At 38.6% G+C, this 20,044-nt stretch overlaps 1 protein-coding gene across 1 annotated transcript in view; it reads right to left on the bottom strand.

The window, feature by feature from the left end:
• Positions 1–20,044, bottom strand: part of pdzd8 (PDZ domain containing 8) — a 42,889-nt gene that overhangs the window by 5,280 nt on the left and 17,565 nt on the right. Inside the window, exons 3-4 of the mRNA XM_028423086.1 lie at positions 19,815–19,917; positions 12–174 (exon numbers count right to left, since the gene is read on the bottom strand). Of these exons, the coding sequence (XP_028278887.1) occupies positions 12–174; positions 19,815–19,917 (266 nt within the window). The remainder of the gene's footprint in view (positions 1–11; positions 175–19,814; positions 19,918–20,044) is intronic.

Genomic DNA, 20,044 nt, shown 5'->3' with positions numbered 1-20,044 from the left:
GACTCTCAGACCTCCAATGGCAATGAGGCGATCACCCTTCTGCAGATCTGCGACGGCTGCAGGGGAGTTGGGCGTCACGGTCTCAATGCTGACGTGCACTGCGTCCCCTTCAGTGGCAGGGACATGTCTGAACGTCATTCCCACGCTGCCACATGGCCCCTTAATAACCTCCGTCTGATGCGTGTAAATGTAAGGAGACAAAACAACAATTAAGACCAGCAGTGATTTATAGGTTTGTGTTCTGTTTGTAATGTCATGTAGAAGAAAATGATTCAATAATATGAGGTTTGATGTGATACAGCAGAAAATTTTGGACTCTTAACCTTATTTTTCATCCATCTCTTAATGCGGATGGATGACCAGGCCTCGGGTTATCACCGATATTAAGCTATAGGAGAGATTTGAGTGTAGTGAATTCAAAAAATGAAGTATTTTTTAATGTTTTTTTAATACTAAGATAAATAATGTAGCTGTATGTGGATGCTTTCCCAAAGTGTGCTGTACACTAAATATCAGTAACCCATGTGTTCTACATTAGTCAGAAACACAAGGAAGAAACATCTAGTCAAAGCTTTTTTGTTTAAAAAAAAGACAAAAATAGACTTTAAAACATCTTCTTTGTTGCCTGCTAGGTACACATCATTATCTTAAAGGTCTATAACCAGCACCAGGGGCTGCTTATCTGCGTAAGTAAAACACTGTAAGGTGACAAATGCTTCAGATCCAAAGCTGACATCTGCCTTCAGCACTTTGATCAGAGTCTTCAACTGAAAGTGGCAATTCTGTAGGGGAAGACAGAGGCTGCAATTAAGCCCCCACCCCAGCTGCCTTAATAACAGTCACTGCACATGGTCCAAGTCACATACCCCACAACACACCAGTTTGCGATACAAAGGTGACCCACTTTATGCCTGACAGGTGGTCTATCGAGCGGCAGCACACACACTGAAGCTGGAAGTTTGCAATTCCTACACTGATAATCAACAGCCCACTATCTTTAATGTGACGGGTGGAAGCTGTTAGCTTGGTAGGAACACACATGGTGGGATATTTCCAGGTGGTGAAGAGGAGGAGGAGGAGGAGGGAGAGGAGGAGGAAAGAAGGTACAGGTGTCCCGGTTTAAAAGAGAGCAAAAGGAGGGCCGTCTTGATGTGGGTAGACAGAGACGGATGGCTGTAATTTCCCCGCTGTCATTTGTTACAGTTCTGCTGGAAGGCAGTGATTGGGTTAGGCCTATCCGTGAATAAGCAGATGATCTATATAAGCTGGCAGGCTTGATCGGTAGGAAGAGGGGTGGGGTTGACGGGCAGGGGGGTGGCTGCAGATCACTGAAACTGAGAGTAAGTCCAGATCTCTACTATTAGTATCTTTGTTAACAACCGAGACACCCGTTTCCCATCCCTGTCACACAAACACATGCAAAGACAGCTTGTCTTTGTGGTGGGAAGCACTTTCAACAGTAACTTGGTGAACACACAGTGTACTCTCTAAAATGAACTTTGTTTCTTGATTCTGCCAGCACACTTGTTTTTGTTGATTCATGATCGCCTTCTCTCCATTTCCTTTTGTCTACCTCCTCTTCTACCTTACCAGTCATTATGATGTTCCGATGTCATTTATTCCTCACTGTATCGACCATTTTAGAGTACCATTCCAAAACCAATGTTCATTGAAAATATGTATCTATAGGAAACGTTAAAAAAAGAAGAGCTTCTAGCTAAACTTACAACAAAAATAAACAATAGTGTTGCACATGAGAACAGCTGCTTTACAACAAGAATTGGTTTGGGTATTACAGCATTAGCCTCCAGCTAGCACAATGCCCTCAATCCTGCAATAATCTACAGATTGTCTATATTAAACATGGTATTAGTGTTGTATTCATTGACTGTGGTTCAAATTATTGTGGAACTAAAATTAAACTGCATTAACTAAACTTAAAAGGGTTCCTGTTCAGGATCTATGTGTAGATCCTTTGATGAGCCACTCCAGCAGTAGATAAGCAGGCTTTTGATCAATGACCCAAAAGCATCTAGCCAAGGACATAAAGAACCACCTTTACCCACCAGAAAAGAAGAGATTTACACCAGAGTGCTCTCCCCACAGAGCTCTCATCTCAACATAATGGAGTCAGCCATGTAAGAAATCACAGTAAATCCACAGACGGACTGTGTCGCATCCTCCAAGATGCTTCAAACATAAGACCTGCCAGGCAACTTGAAAAACTGTATCAAGGTGTGTACCAAGGAAAGTGGTTAAAAAAACTGGTGTACAGTCAGAATTTTAATTGAGAGTATTTGCTCATGATATGCTGCTCTTGCTACCAGTTGCACCAGGGAAATTAAAGCGTTCCTACATTTAAGTACCTGGTGTGCTTGTATTACGTAGTTTACACAGTTTCCATGAAGTAAATCACTGAATGTTAAGGAGAAGGCAGTTCATGTGTTCATGGTTAGGTCTTCAGGAAATGAATGTAAGCCAATGTAATATCCTCTGAAGTGATGGAAACACAGCTCCCTCTGTGTGTGTGTGTCTAGGTTTAATCTGATCTGGCCATGTTATAGCTCTTCCACGAAGACTATAACAACATTGCAGTGGCAACAGGTTGCTGTGAGGGAGAATGTGGAGACTAAAACTCAATGATTGCTACCCAGTGTGAAGGTAATTCCTGCTGGGAAATGCTTTGAAACTGAAGGTGGAATTCAACAATAAGAGATGCAAAACGCATCTCTTGTGATGCAGGATATTGGTAAAGCAAGAGCACATCCATCACAATACAGCGCTTATGATCTCACCAGACACTATGATCTGATCACAGCCCTACAACACACCACACTATACCATTATGTTTAAAAGGTACCCCCTCTTTTTCTAATGCAAAAACATAATTTTAAAAAATCGTCCGACTGTAGTGAGTCTTAGCATTGGGCAAATACAACCTTAGACGAAAAACAACTGTTCTACTACACAAAAAGATACAAACGTGTTCAATACCAAGCCCCTCTTACTGCTTTCATAGGATTTATTTGTGTGAGCCACAGCAGGTGCTGCTGATTCTCGTTTTGAACACCTCTGTATACTCTGTAAATGTTTTGATGAAATATTATGATTGAAAGCTTAGATTTGATCATATTTTATGACCTGATAAGTTTAATGTCATCCCATGTATAGATTCTTTCAATCAATTAAAATGTGAGAAAATCAGAGAATTTATTTTTAAGCCATCTCGCCCAGTCCTGCATTATCCACCTCAACACTATGGCATTTGGGACACGGCAGGGTGTATCTTCAGATTCTGGTGCCAGTGCTGAGTGGATCAGCTCCTCAGGATTCACACACAATCTTACAGGATGGAGCCTTATTCTGCTGCTTGTGTAATATCAGCTAAAAGGTGAGCGTAGGTGCAGCAGCCCTGTAGCTGTGTGTGTGTACAGCTGCTTCCCTGTGGCTGTTGCCGTCACAATAGATTTACAAAGAGCGCACAAGTCCATTCTGTTCAAGTGCAAATAGAAATAGGAGAATAAATCTCCAAAACACATACTTATGCCACCAATACATGCAGAGTCACACACAGTCATATGTACCCATTTATACTGCAGCACACACAGAGGTCCACTGATAAGCCAAGCCGGGTCACATTTATTTCCAGGACACATTTAAAAACCGGCAACATTTAAACAAAATGCAGCACAGTTACAGCCTGATGCTCTTCTGCAACACCTGAAATGCATACTGCAAAATGCTTTGTACAGATATCTGTAAAATCTGTTGTTAATTTGCGATTCTAAACTGAAACCGAGTTTGCTTGAAAACTACAGCTTGTAATATCTTATATTTTATTTATGCGTAAATATGTGGTCGTTTCTCCATATTGGCTGAACATGCACCTCTTGCAGAATTATTTCTGAATGAGATTCATATGTTAAAGTCATTTAACCACTGCCAACCTCTACAAACCATTCCACTCCACTGTGCATCATTAGAGGCCCCACCCACCATGCACATGGATTATTCTTCCCCCCTCCCCTCAGAAAAGAGGCAGCGCAGCGTCCGGTCACGTACCACCAGACTGAAAAACAGCTTCTTCCCAGATGCTGTGAGACTGATGAACAGGTCAATTATTGTAATTGTGCGTATACACTGCAGTAACTGTGACCCGAGTGCCTTATCTCAATCCTCATCTCAATCCTCATGTTTGCATGATGCGAATGACAGGTAAATCTCTCTTGACCTTTTGATCCAACAGAATAGAAACCCTGCAGATGAGCCAAACACTCAATGATTTCTTCTCTCATGTGACCGCTGGTTGTGAGTCAGGTTATTGTTTACTAGTTATGATGGTGAAGGTTTTTGTATATCTAGTGCAAATGGCTAATTTTTGATGAATTTATAATTCAGTCACACAATGTAAAGTGTCATCAAAAATCATATATTTAAGGTTTGATTTGATTAGGTGCCTTCAAAGATCACTGTAAAGTTCAGATTTTTCTTTTTATATTATTTGTAGAGTATAACAAAGAGTATCATGAATATGAATGGGGAACTTTAAAAAATGCATTTTGAACCCACAAAAGAAGTATTAAGGAATCATTCAACTCTAGGTGAGATGCTAATTTTGCTCATTCATATAATGAATAAAAGTGATGGAGAGTGGTACAAAGTTCCACGTTTTAAACCACACTGCAGCAGTTTTATGAAACTGTTTGTACTCGGAGTTAATTCAATCATTCTTCTGTGTTTACAGTGATTTTGTTCAGTACTGTCCAAACTACCACCGTTTAAAAGCAGCTAAAAAAAGATATGAATCATATTCCTCTGTATTCTGAGAGAGTTTGCTTCTTCAAACTACAGAGTTTAATTGTGCCGTGTTGCTTTCTCTCCGGGCTCAGCAGCAGTGACTGCACTAATATGGTTAGCATCGACTAAGACAACAAGTAGCTCCTGATTTCTTGTCTCTGAGCAGAAAAGACAAACAAAGAGCGACCCTGAACCAGCCAGATGCTAATATGCAGCAATTCACCATCTAGTCCAGCAAACCCAGCCTTTCTTTTATCTGCACTGCCACAGAGGACAAATGAAAGGTTAATATGTTCAAATGGCTGCTTTAAAGTTCTCCCTTCTACCTCCAGGACAGAAACCAACACACAAGTCTTCCTTTCATCCTCAACACTCATTTTGATATACGGCTATCAAAAGAATCTCACATGCAAATTTGGTAAAATGAAGCTCTTTGTTTGCCTCAAATAATGTTAGCTTGTGTCTAATGTGTTGTATTTCCTGTATGAATAGAACTTTCTTTGTAACCAAATTTCTCATTAGACACGCAAAACAATTGCAACTGCAAACCAGAAACAACCTGGAAAATTAATTCCAGTTGTGATACATCATCAGATTGAATCATATGTGCTACAAATACAACTAATATATAAAATCCTTGTGTTGGCCGTTTTGTATGGGTGCATTTGTTCACAATACAAGCCAACACTGCAATACACTGAAATTAATGCAAACGACTTGTTATTTTATCAAATATTCCTCAGAATTTTGTTGCTATTCGCCAGCCAATTTAATTCATGTTAGGTATTTGTTAGTGCATGTGATTGCAAACTGATAATAATTTAATGCTTTTAACACGTACTTACATACATTTTGTGAGATTGCAGTGAGTAGCATTATATCAGCCACTGTACAAATCCACCTTTTAATAAGAGTAAATGCGAAAAAGTCAAAGAGTAAGATCAGCTACATGAGTGGCATCAAGATGATGAGTAATTGCTGAATCATAATAAAGACAAGTGGGTTGTCTCTATAATTAAGGCTTAAAGTGTTCACATTGAAATCAGACGTCTAAATTTAACATTTAGAAAAAACACTTTGGATGTCTTTTTTTATATAAATTTGGATTTGATTCTGATTCTGGGTAGTGACATCAAATAGTTGCACTGGTCTCAGCTGTATTGACAAGGAGTTAGGACAAGACGGCCAACACAAGGATTTTAGGTGCGCATCTAAACATGGACTTAGCTCAGGAAAGGCAAAAGGGGCAAAGTAAAGTCCAGATTTCAGTAATCATTTATCAGCTAAAGTAAATATTTCTTTACATTATAAAATACTTCATACTTGTTACCATGACAACACAAATGGCGTTTTTGCATTATTATTACTATATACTTCATCATAGCAAATGAACTTTTGGGCCTTATTTTTTTTTTAAATCCTGGCAACAGACATTGTGTGTCATCGACATGATGATTTCAGCCATCAGTGGTCAAAATGTGACCTAATTTTCTTTTAAAATATTTGTAATATATTACACTGTTTTAACAGCAGAGGATAATTTTAGCTTAGGTGGTTCGTTTATTCACATTTAAAGAGCGAAGAACTTGTCTAAAATGAGCTGTTGTTGCCACATAAACTATCAATCATCAATCTATGCCTAAACTTCTACAAATATAAATACATCACATATTGAAAAAATGGATGGTTAGACTGAACTCCATGCGATAAGTCATCACAGGGTTATGTGTGTGTTTGTCTGCTGGCTAGCTGCAGGCTGGTCTGGTTTAACAGAGAGTTCGGAGGAGCATCTCCTGTTGCTTGGCTGAACATCCCCCTGGTCTGCAGCGGGTCTGGGAGGGAGGGTGCGCGTGAGATGGAGAGGTGGGGGTTGAGCAAATCCTTTTCCCTGTCACTGCGCTGCTTGGTAATTTAATCTAATACCACATGTCAGATCGATTTGTGTATGGTTATAGGGTACAAGTCGCTGCGAGGCAAGTGCGCAGCAATTCCCTGTCACATCCAATTAACAGCCCCGGTGGTGATGGGGGTGGGGTGGATGGCCAGTAGCTGCTCAGGTGTTTACGTGGGCCCTTATTAGGCTGGTTAACAGTGACGCATATTCTGTAGTTCTCAGACACAGTATCAAAGGCAGGTGTTAGGTTACAGTGACGTAATGTCACTTCCTGTTACACAACATTATCATCCAGACCAAGCTCTGGGTGTTTAAATGGAGTATTAATTCCTTATAGGAGCATCTGAGCCACAAATGAGTACTCTGTCATGGCTATATCATCTGTATCAATGTATTAAATCATACAGAAATAAGGTCAACAATTGTAAATCTACTAAATAAGGTAGATAATACATTAAAATAATTTATGAGATCGGTTGCACAGATAAAGGCAGTCTATGTCCTGACAGACTCACATCTCTGATGGTCTTTCACAACAGCACAACAAAGACCATTTGTTGTGGCCTTTAATAACCAGAACAATACAGCTGAATTCACAGCTGCAGCCCTGTGTTGTCTGTTTACTTGATAACATTTTCTTTGTACTTTATTGGTTTAGTTTTAACTCACTGGATCACTGGAGCTGGAACAATTTTATACCCTCTAGTCCATTATGGCTTCCCAGTCGCACTGAGTTTGTGTTTTACCGAGAATCATTTGTACAAATGGGCAAAACGTTTTAAATTGAGGGATGTCGATCACAAATTTCAGCTTTATTTTGTATTTTTGGATCTAACCACTCATCAAAAGACCGTCAGGTTTACCAGCCCAATAATTCCACCTGTTTTTTAGCACATTTTTATTAAGGGTAATTTGATTGATCACACATCGAAAATTGTTATATTACAGCAGCAAAATACAAGAGTAGATCTCTGATCAGTGCATTCATCCTTTCATCCTGATGATTTGCAACATGGTTCCAAAACCAGTCATAAGTTTGTGTGTAAAATGGCATTTGTCCTGACAAGACATCAATGCAGCCACAAAAGACATTTACTCAATAATATGATGATTATCACATCATACATCTCATAGCACATGTATCTAACCCCTCATGCATCCACAAATTACCAATGCAGCATGACACCGAATAAAGGGCAGATTTTAATGAGTCAATACCTTTAGAATGACACAACCTGATTTAACCAAATTAGACTGTGTGTGTGTGTGTCTGCCCACTGCAGCAGAGGACGGCATCTCTTCCCTTAACCAAATCAGCGTGAAGTTCGGTTGTACTCTTGTGTTTGTTGCATGGCTCATCAGAATTTTCAAGTTGCCTTTTTATCATAGGAAGCAGCCGGTTTCAAAAGCTTTAAGAACAAAGGAGTTGTTATGGAGACGCAGACAAACAAAAAGGTGTTTAGCCCAATTTGCACTTGTATGGGCAGCAACAGCGGTTTAGTCGCCCACACGCTCCTTTTTTTTTTGTAGCACTGTCATTGTTCAGCCATTGAAAATAATGGCCGTTACATCATCCTTGTTGATGAAATGACAACTATAATCTGAACTACTAGCAGTGGCTCAGAGAGGACTAAGTCTTCATATTCCTCGTTATCAAGTTGGCATTTGGGTTTTTCCCTCTGCTTTGAGCACCACTGCTCGTCTGTCATGCAAACACAGAGCCTATCTCCGTCCTCAGTCAGAGTTTCCATTTTGCTTCTCAACACCTGGAATCTGACCATTTGACCACATAGCATTTCCTTATCACCTCCTCACCATTTGCGCATTTGGTCACCTTATTTTCAAGCCCACAAGTTTCCACAGGTCTGGTCGTCACACACATCTCAGCCCTTTGAACTCCCAGTGAACACAACTGATATTCAAAACAGCCCACTTGCTCATCCCTCATGGAGTCGGGGGGGCAGAAATACATGACCAAAAATAAGTGCTTTTATTTCATCTGGCTCTGTTGCTGCACAATACATCCTATATAATATCATTTTTTTGTTATGGAGAAACCACAAATATATTCATTGGTTACCATCACTCTGAATAACCTCTGACACAGCAGAGGAAAAACAGACAAGCCTACGTCACATCAGCTGTCACATCCTTGTAGATGGTCGCTCAGCGTAATTTCATAAATCAAGAGCCTGTATCAACTCTGAGTTACTCAAAGATTACAAAGACTTTATGAAACCAGCATAAAACTGCAATGCTGTGCAACATGCACTGCTGGATGGCTTCCAGTGCCCTCCATGGTTACAACTAGCATAATCAGATATCATTCTGAAATGTTCATTTTATGACTGTATTATCTATAATAACTTCCTACTAGGTATGGGCAATATTGACTTCAAAGTATAATAATATTTGAAGACATTTTTATTGAAGGCAATATAAAAATAGTACCTTTCACTGATATGTTAGCAGTAGTTCTGGATACACAGGGCTGCAATAAGGCTGAAAGAAAAGTGGTAAGTCAGCAATTATCTTAAAAATCTTTGTACAGTCCAAAATAGTTTTTTGATAATTGATTAATTGTCGGTGCTGAAGATGAAAGCAGCACTTTGGTGACTTTTTCAACATAAATTGTGGTCTGAGCTCTGCCACCACATATAAACCATGTTTCCCCCTCAAACAGTTAGAACGGATGAAGCTGCTTGGATGAGCAGCGAAACATCTTCTAGAAAACTCTACAAGTCCAGACGCCTTGCTTCAATCTTCTCTGCGTATGATGACCTGGATGACTGAGAATCTTCATCAACTAATTGCATCATTGTTGTACAGTTGCACAATTAAAACATAATGCTAAATTAGAGACCACCACTTGTACACTACTTTGGTAATGCATTGTGGGATACATTGAGTGCTCTAAATGGGGCTTAGTAATTCTGTCTTAACATTGGGACAGCACTACAACATGGCATACATACTATACAAGGCACTATATAAGGCACTATATAGTGAGTAAGGGGTGAGTCCAGCATGAGTTATCCTCTACCAGCTGTCACAGGTGTTACAGCAGACTTTGTACAACCTCTTGCAAATAGTAAATGTATTAGTACGCATATTGAAAATTGATGCAACTAGGGCACTGGTAGTAGTAAGAGGTAACAGATATCTGACCAGCTATCTCCGTAGATGAAATCATGAGAATATGTTCCCTCTTGGCCACCTGTTCAGGGTGATGTAATATTTTAAGCCTTACTTTGTAAAGTCCCCTGACACATGTTGTGGTACTATATAAACAAAACTGATTTACACTGATCTAACAGGTCATTTCTGTCCTAATGGGAGGCCGTGCTTATAGGGTCAGAGGAAAATCATTCCAAATAAAACCTGTGAGAAACCTGTAATATGGCTGTGGCTCTGCCTGTCATGCACATGCGGCCTGGTCTATTGAGTTTTCTCTTCGGTGAATTGATCAGTGAAAAAGAGATTAGAAACAAACAACTTAAGGGCCCAACCTCTCATGTCTTTAATCTGCTCCTCATCTCACAGCAAGCCGTTGTCAAATGGAATGAGAATGGGTCATTTAATTGGTGTGGCAAAGTGGAAGCGGAGGGGTGAATGTGTCACCTGCTACAAATCAATGAGTGCGTTAGGAACAATGGCAAAAGGAATGGACTCAGTTAGGGGCCATTTGTTTGTGTGGTGGATGTGCATGTGGTGGTTCTTCTTTCTATAAGAAGACAAAACATAGTTCATACTGTCTAGTTTTCAGATTCAAAGAATCAAAGCGTTATTGGTGGAAAGTCCTGCAGAGGGCCCTTAGTTAGTTTTATCATTTGAATTTTCTATTTGTATTTCATTATTTATATATTAAACAAGGTATGTTTCCCAAATGGAAAGTGAACCTGTGGTCCGTCTGGTGCTTTAAACGTTACATGACCCATTGTTGCACCGCATGCAAGCAAGTGTCTCCATATGTGTGTGTGTGTGTGTGTGTGTGTGTGTGTGTGTGTGTGTGTGTGTGTGTGTGTGTGTGTGTGTGTGTGTGTATGTGTGTATGTGTGTGTTATGTGTGTGTGTGTGTATGTGTGTATGTGTGTGTGTGTGTGTGTGTGTGTGTGTATGTGTGTGTGTGTGTGTGTGTGTGTGGTTCCTCATCAACCAACTGTCTTTCATCAGGTGTCCAGGGTAGATTAAAGACACCCTGAGTGGAACATCAAACAACCACTGTAAAGGGGAGGTGTATGTGTGTGGAAGTGCGTATGCATGTATGTGTGTGTGTGTGTGTGCCTCTGTGTGTGTGTGATGACAAATATATAAAATGTTCATAACAGATACAGATACATTTACAAAACTTATAGAGCAAGGGAAGTTTTAGGAGACAGTTTAAAAGCAGACAGAATTTTGTAGTTGACAGGCTGTTCCAGAGTTCTATCATTAAGAGACCACCTTCACTGGAGGACAACCTTTTATCCAGTGGCATCTTTAATCTTTAAAATTCAGCACGTGACATGTGTTACAGTAATCCAGGTGAGAAATAATAAAAGCATGAATCAGTATTTGGAGATCATTACAAGATTTCAATCTAAATATATTTCTTACGTGGAAAACACATGACCTGGAACATGAGTAAGCAGGTGAAGCTAGGCAATAAAACTGTGTGTTGTCCCACTCTGTATGTGGTTGGTGCTCTGTGTGTGTGTGTGGTGAATATTGACTGAATAGGATAAGAAATAGTGTCACTGATGATCCAGTAGTGGCAGCTGTGGATCAGGCTCTTGAATCTTTTCAACATATAACTGAACAACAACAACACACCACAGACGACAGCCTCAAATATAACAGCCACAATCAGCCCCTCTGGAACTGCAGGCACTTTACTGCCAGGAAACACTACTATGTTTATTAAAAGCCCAAATACTCCACCTCATTTGTACTGTATTTGGTTAAATGTGAAAAATATGTCAGTGCAAAGTGACAGCCACGCTGGAGGTGTTGGACGCCCTGCCTGTGTCACATACAGTTTCATTTACTTTGTCAATCAGAATGTCCTCATGAGGAATAATTGCTCGGAGGTTCTATTCAGAGGTTTTATTCCCCCTCCAAAAAAAAAAATCAGTGTAGGCCCTGCTGACCACTGTACGAGATCATAGTTATAGACACAGGTGTGGGATTTTTTCACTACTTTCCCAGATTATATAAAAATAATTATTAAAAACTAACAATAACATTATCAAACATAGTCAAACATCCCTGCAGAAAGACATTCACACTCTACTGCACTTCAGGACATCAATACACTGCAATATGTACAACATATTCATGCATAATTCTATTTGTATATTTATATTTATTTAGCTTAAGTGTGCCTTAAACCAAGGGCTGCTGAACACAAACTGTTGTGCCTTGCTTAACCCTCATGCATTGTTCGCAAACACTACCCTAATGTGTTGTTCGGGGACAAAAACGTCCCCTAACTTTAACGGTTTTAAAAATATATTAGATAAATATTTTTTTGAAATTTTTTTGCATAGACCTTTTAATTAACTTCAGTTCTAATCAACAGTAGTGAAAAAATCATTTTCCCCCAGGATTTTAACCCTTTAATCACCAATTTTATGAGGGGTGGTGCTGAAAATTGAAAAAAAAAAACACAAAATGGCTCATTTTTAATAGAAAAGGTGAATGTGGACTGGATTCTTTTGAACCTTTATTACAGTCTTGGTCATGTCAAACATCAGTAAAAAAATTGACTTGATTGCATTATTAGTTTTTGCACAGCACTGGATTTTCTTTTTTTCTCCCTAATGTGTTGTTCGGGGACAAAAACGTCCCCTAACTTTAACGGTTTTAAAAATATATTAGATAAATATATTTTTGAATTTTTTTTGCATAGACCTTTTCATTAACTTCAGTTCTAATCAACAGTAGTGAAAAAATCATTTTCCCCCAGGATTTTAACCCTTTAATCACCAATTTTATAAGGGGTGGTGCTGAAAATTGAAAAAAAAACACACAAAATGGCTCATTTTTAATAGAAAAGGTGAATGTGGACTGGATTCTTTTGAACCTTTATTACAGTCTTGGTCATGTCAAACATCAGTAAAAAAATTGACTTGATTGCATTATTAGTTTTTGCACAGCACTGGATTTTCTTTTTTTCTCCCTAATGTGTTGTTCGGGGACAAAAACGTCCCCTAACTTTAACGGTTTTAAAAATATATTAGATAAATATATTTTTGAATTTTTTTTGCATAGACCTTTTAATTAACTTCAGTTCTAATCAACAGTAGTGAAAAAATCATTTTCCCCCAGGATTTTAACCCTTTAATCACCAATTTTATAAGGGGTGGTGCTGAAGATTGAAAAAAAAAACACACAAAATGGCTCATTTTTAATAGAAAAGGTGAATGTGGACTGGATTCTTTTGAACCTTTATTACAGTCTTGGTCATGTCAAACATCAGTAAAAAAATTGACTTGATTGCATTATTAGTTTTTGCACAGCACTGGATTTTCTTTTTTTCTCCCTAATGTGTTGTTCGGGGACAAAAACGTCCCCTAACTTTAACGGTTTTAAAAATATATTAGATAAATATTTTTTTGAAATTTTTTTGCATAGACCTTTTAATTAACTTCAGTTCTAATCAACAGTAGTGAAAAAATCATTTTCCCCCAGGATTTTAACCCTTTAATCACCAATTTTATAAGGGGTGGTGCTGAAAATTGAAAAAAAAACACACAAAATGGCTCATTTTTAATAGAAAAGGTGAATGTGGACTGGATTCTTTTGAACCTTTATTACAGTCTTGGTCATGTCAAACATCAGTAAAAAAATTGACTTGATTGCATTATTAGTTTTTGCACAGCACTGGATTTTCTTTTTTTCTCCCATTTTGTCCCATAGACTTACATTATAAACACACTTTTTTTGACTGCACAGCCATGGCACTACATAATCATGCATTCTTGATTGTTGGTGGTTTACCCTGTTGGTAGGAGGTAAAATTTGTGATTTTTACAGTTAACAACTTAATTACCATATTAACCCTTTACCTGCAGGCCTGTGCTCATGTAGTGTAGTTTCTGGCTTGTATATGGAGTTATAGGGAGTATTTTAGCACATAATTGTGTGTCTACACACTGTGTGTGTATGTTAGAGAGGAAGAGAGCCATTTGCACACTGATCTTGTTGTCTGTGAGTACACACAACCACAGAGTCTTCATAGTAAACAAAAACAAAGAAAGTGTTGCTATGCACGTGTGGCCCTTTGATGTCTACAGGTGCAGACTAAACAAAACAAAAAGGCAAGTGGTCTTACATGTGACCTTGTGGTCATTTGATGGTGAGAAGAGCAGAAAGCAACATGAAGAGAGGATTCACTTGTGCACAATCTCTGGAAATGATTGTGCAGCCTGGCTCTATGAAGGGCCAGGCTGTGAAGCTGTGAAGGCTGCACAAGTAGATCCGTCACTTGTTCACAAGCGAATCCTTCATTCGTTCACAAGTGAATCCTTCACTCATGCACAGGTGAATCCTCTCTTCATGCTGCTTGCTGCTCTTGTCACCATTAAATGACCAGGAGGATGCATGCAAGTCCACTAGTGTTTTTGTTTTGTTTAGTCTGAACCTCTCAGCATCAAAGGGCCCGGCACTTACTTTTAGGGCTGCAACAAATTTACTTTACTTTACTTTACTAAACTACTTTTAATACTAATTTTAGTAGGGGACTAAACTGTAGATTAGATTTGGTTAGTCAATGATTATTTATTATGTTATCAAGTTATCTATCTATGGTGTCTATTTAGTAACATGCACATGTACGTATGGTCGTGTGGAGCGCAACACACCATGGAAAAGGGGCACTTAGACCTCACTTAGACTAATTCAGTGATCTCAACTGAGACACTAACCTAAAAGTAAAGTCACTCTACTGGAGGACGTGTTTTCTGAAAGCTAAAAAAAAAAAAAAACAGCTATTTTACCCATCCACAACTTCAGACGCCAGAACTCCTGGATGTTTTCATTTTACATGCTTATGCATTGCCGTTGTACGTCTGAATTAGGTACACTTCACTTACTTAGTAACTTTATTTTCCTGACTTTCCTTCCCTGACAGTGTGCAAATGGCTCTCTTCCTCTCTAACATACACACACAGTGTGTAGACACACAATTATGTGCTAAAATACTCCCTATAACTCCATATACTTAAGCCAGAAACTACAGTACATGAGCACAGGCCTGCAGGTAAAGGGTTAATATGGTAATTAAGTTGTTAACTGTAAAAATCACAAATGTTACCTCCTACCAACAGGGTAAACCACCAACAATCAAGAATGCATGATTATTTAGTGCCATGGCTGTGCAGTCAAAAAAAGTGTGTTTATAATGTAAGTCTATGGGACAAAATGGGAGAAAAAAAGAAAATCCAGTGCTGTGCAAAAACTAATAATGCAATAAAGTCAATTTTTTTACTGATGTTTGACATGACCAAGACTATAATAAAGGTTAAAAAGAATCCAGTCCACATTCACCTTTTCTATTAAAAATGAGCCATTTTGTGTGTTTTTTTTTCAATTTTCAGCACCACCCCTTATAAAATTGGTGATTAAAGGGTTAAAATCCTGGGGGAAAATGATTTTTTCACTACTGTTGATTAGAACTGAAGTTAATTAAAAGGTCTATGCAAAAAAATTTCAAAAAAATATTTATCTAATATATTTTTAAAACCGTTAAAGTTAGGGGACGTTTTTGTCCCCGAACAACACATTAGGGGGTAAAATTTGCCCACAGTGTACCGTTGACCTATGAAAAATTTTTAAATCATATTAACAAAATTTATGTAAAATTAAGCTTATTGAGGAAAAATGATTCAATTTGTCCACATATTGACAAAGTTATGGCCAAAATAAACAGAAAAATTTCTCTCAGAGGACAAAAATGTCCCGAACAACACATGAGGGTTAATGACAAAGAGTCTAAATTTTTTTAAATGATCTGGAATTAGACGTAAAATATTCTGCTGCAGGTGCCTATTGTGAATCATGTCTCCAAGCTAAGATTGCTATCTACAGTATGCAAGACATATTAGCCTCTCAGAGGCTGCAGGGTGAACTGCAGTTTTTAAAATGTGTGCCTGCTTTTTTCTTATCCCTGGTAGCTGTGTAATAAGCAGAACAATGTGCTGATAATGTGTGATCAGGTGATTTTACCTCCTGCAGGATGACCCTGCCTGTGTGTAATTACCTTTAACTGTAAGACATAATATCGCATGTTTCTGATGGCAGATGTGTGTCTGGCTGCACTCTGACCTCCTAATGACTGATGTTTGCATGTTGTGTTTACGCGTCTGTTTTCAGGTCTACATGATTTTGGGCTCTGAGCCAAACCTTACACCCAATGGAACAACTCAAGTTCACAGAGCCGTAAATACATAGATTCTGTTCATGCAGCTATCCACCGACTGCAACAAGAGCTGCGGCATGTGTGCGCGCACTCAACTACGTCGCATGTCCCTTCGGTCAGGCTGTCAGCAAGCATCAGTGCTGAGAGGAGACGATGGAATCGACAGGGCAGATGTGCAAACACGCCTGACAGCTAGCGCACCGCCACCCTGCCCCCAACTTCAACACAGCACAAATGAGTAACAAAAACAATGACACACCCGCCCAGTCAGAAACTGCAATGGAACAAACCTTCATTCACCTGTTAGTAGGTGCTCCAAGCACACAGAACACAATCAAGTGAAGGGAGTAAACAGTGACACATGTTTCAAGATGAAACAGCTAGATAAAAAAGATCTAACTGCTCTGGTTCATAGAGCACCTGATGAGTCACACCTCAACAAATACTGCACAAATATTGATACAATGACCGAGAGGCAGCGTGCAGGAAAAGCTAATCAAATCAGAAAGAAATGGTGAGAAGAAGCAAGGATGGAAATGCACAGCAAACATCAAACCTATCAGCACCAGTTCATAATAGCCACAAGGTGGACAAATAATATTTAGCAATCACAGGCAAACAGAAAGCTCATTAAAACCTAGCCTGTCATTCTCAGGCATATACGAAGCTGTGTGGATCTGAACAGTAATATATAGCTGAAAGGTAGAGATATGAACAGTAAAAAGCATGTCAAACATGGTCCTTAGAACAAATACATGGTATAAAATAAGGAAATATTCAAATTGCATAAAAGCTATAAACACAAGACAAGCAACTGTCATATTTGGCAATCATCAGGGGAAAAAAAGAGAGCGAAAGACTGTGAATTGACCTTTTCCAGATGGTATAGCCTTTAATCCTTACTACAGAGTCCTGCTGGGGACATGCAGACTGGAGAAGTCTGATAAATCAGCCTCAAATGCCAACATGAATCTGCATTTGTATGCGTATATTAACAAAAAAGGGACACAAGTGCTTTGAAGTGAGTCCACTTGGAGAGGGCCGTGCTGATGGCTGCACTGTTAGAGTGTTGGGGAGGAAGGGTTAATATATTCATTAGTTATTGCAATGCAGACTGCACCTTTAAGAGCATGAAGTGGTTTCATTTAGTCAGCCCTGGAGTTAAGCTTGTTTATACAGTATGTAAGATTTCTTATGTCTTTGTGTAAATGGGTTATATGACCTTAGCATATCTGACAGCTACAGTGTTGATTTCCATCAACATTTTTTTCTTTATAAACAAAGATCCTTATTTAAATATGATATATAGTAAATTCCTTCAAATGTTTCAATCCTTATTGCTTAATAAATGTAATAATCAATGCACCACAACACAAAGTGTTACTTTAATGTCCCTTTAAATGACAAATAATAGCTCAAGGTGACGTAGATTGAATCGGACAAATGAGTCAGAAGTTCTCAGCCTTTAGCGGGAGTTTATTACGATCAATTGTTTGACACGTATCAACCAGCAATTTCAGATACAAGCCCCTAGTCCCAAAAGCTGAAGATCTTTTATAGCCAAGCCTGTCTCTGTGTGTGTGTATGTCTAAATTAGGCAACTCTTCCTTCAGATAATAAGGAAACATCTGCTTCTTATCAACAGGACCCTATGTCCTGATTGTTCAAAACATTTCCTCAGTTCTGGGAAACACTAAGACATCAGCATATTTTGGGCCAAATCTAACATCTCATGAACATTTTTCCACAATAAAGGTTGAACAAGTAGCTACTTCTGAGGATGCTAAAATAATGAAGCCACAAGGAGGTGATAAAGATATGCCAATTTCTGCATGGTAGCATTGAGCAACAGGTGGATGTACCTCAGATTGTGAGGTGGGTTTATGCAGCTGCAGCCACCTAAGCCCCACTTGCAGGGAGACCATATTCAGATTACCAAGGAATTAGGCACCGTCACCAGAGCCAATGCACAGAGCCACTCTACTGAAACATGTTTACAGTCCACAACATGGTATTATTTATGATAAATAAGGTTATATTTGTCAGTATCAGCTATCTTGTTAATGGCAAAGACAGCGTTGTATCATGTGTAGCTAACTTATTGCTTGGTTAATGTAATTATATTAGTTTAATTTTATGTCTAATTAGAGCAAATTGTGTCCCATCAGACATATTTAGGACCATGTTCTAATCATTTCATGTCACCTGATGCTGCAGATTTTCAATTATTTGAAATGAAAAGTAGAATATTATATAATAGTAGATCTGCAAAAATAGGAAAATAAATGCCACTTTATACATTTCCTTCTAACAAAGTCCTTTTTTTAAATGTATGTGGACCAGAAACCATGTAACAATTTGTAATAAATTACATCTTATAACTAAACTTGTGTATAAATATAATTTGAATGTTATTGTATGTTAACCTCAAGACTATAAAACAGAAACACAGGGCTCCAATATTTAAATGTGTTTTCTCAATAGGAAATAATGGCAGGAGATGGTGACGGGTTACTTCCAATATTTCACTGCCCCCTGATGGACAAGCCTCTAACTCATCCACAATCATTTAACATAACAGGAGAATACAACACAGGGCAATTACTGTTCGAGATAATACAAATAATCTTTGAGTCGTTGCAAATGTCATTCAGAAGTGTGCGCCTGGGATACGGCATCAGGCTTTGCTGGAGCCAGAGCCAGTAATTAGGCCTGACATTTCCCTCTAAAACGGTCATTAGTCACTTCCAAACAGGCCTGATGTGATAACTGTAATATCTCTAAATTGCGGCAATTAGAAAAGGTTTGCCGTGGGGGCCTGAAAATTTTCTTTGCCGCTCAAAATGTCAACAATGGGACAATCTCATCAGCGCAAGGACGATGGAAATAAGCTTGTATAAATGTGTCAGTATGATAAGGTGTCCAATATGCAGACTGTGTCTGTGTGTGACATATGTGAGGAGCTGTTTTCAAAACACAGCTCAGAGGTCACATTGTTAGAAAGCGAATTTTTCATAACATAACATAATTCTGAACAGGTACTGCAAAAATTAATATTGCATATTTAACAGTTGCAACATTACACTTATGTGCCGCAGCACCCTCTGCTGGTTTGAACAATGGGTTGCTGCCAAGAATGTATTTAAAGCCAGTAGAAAAGTATCATGTTTTAACTAGATATAATGCTTAAATTCCCTCCAAATGGTACAACTGTTTTGGTGCATATTTCATATTTTTAATCACTACGGATTATTTTTTTATTGCAATATTAAGTCCTACACTTGTATGGAAACAATATAGCTACAAGTAAACCAACTTTGTGCAGTGTAACCCTGTAGGAAAGCCATACTGGAGCTCCACATGCAATAAATATTTGCAGTTTTACAGCCATGATTTGTTACCTTCAGCCGTTTACTTGCTGAATTTTTGTAATGGGATTCGCTTATCACAAATGAGTCAATCATGGCTTAAGAGATGTGAGGGGGAGTCTAGTATAATTTAGTTTTTTTATAGAATGTTGTTAATGTGAACTCTAGTTTTTACAGAATATTTAATAAACACATTACAATAAAGTATTTGGAATGTAAATACCTTTAAAAATGATTATTAGTATGGTGTGCTCGTCTTAGTATATAATATCATATTCTATTTATTACTAAAGATGTAAGCCAAGAGTGTTTTCTTACTGACTGTATGTGAAAATGAGTAAAAGCCAAAGCCCACCCGTTTGATGGAGCTGCGAGTCTTCTCCTTCCACTGCTGGCTGCTCAGCTCCAGGGTGCAGTGAACATAGGTTTCTCTGTCATAGGAGCCCAGGATGAACAGCCTGTGGGGGCACAACAAGAGATGGATGAAAACTCCTACTGCTACTCCAACATGTTTGATTACAGTCACTGAGAGGCCACAGTCACTGGTCAAAACATACCAACACAATTTAGATAAAGGTGTGTCTC

The sequence above is a fragment of the Parambassis ranga genome, chromosome 15, assembly GCF_900634625.1.
Source record: "Parambassis ranga chromosome 15, fParRan2.1, whole genome shotgun sequence".
NCBI classification, from domain to species: Eukaryota; Metazoa; Chordata; class Actinopteri; family Ambassidae; genus Parambassis; species Parambassis ranga.
The sequence above is the reverse complement of the archived record's forward strand: the minus strand, read 5'-3'. Positions and strand labels throughout refer to the sequence as shown.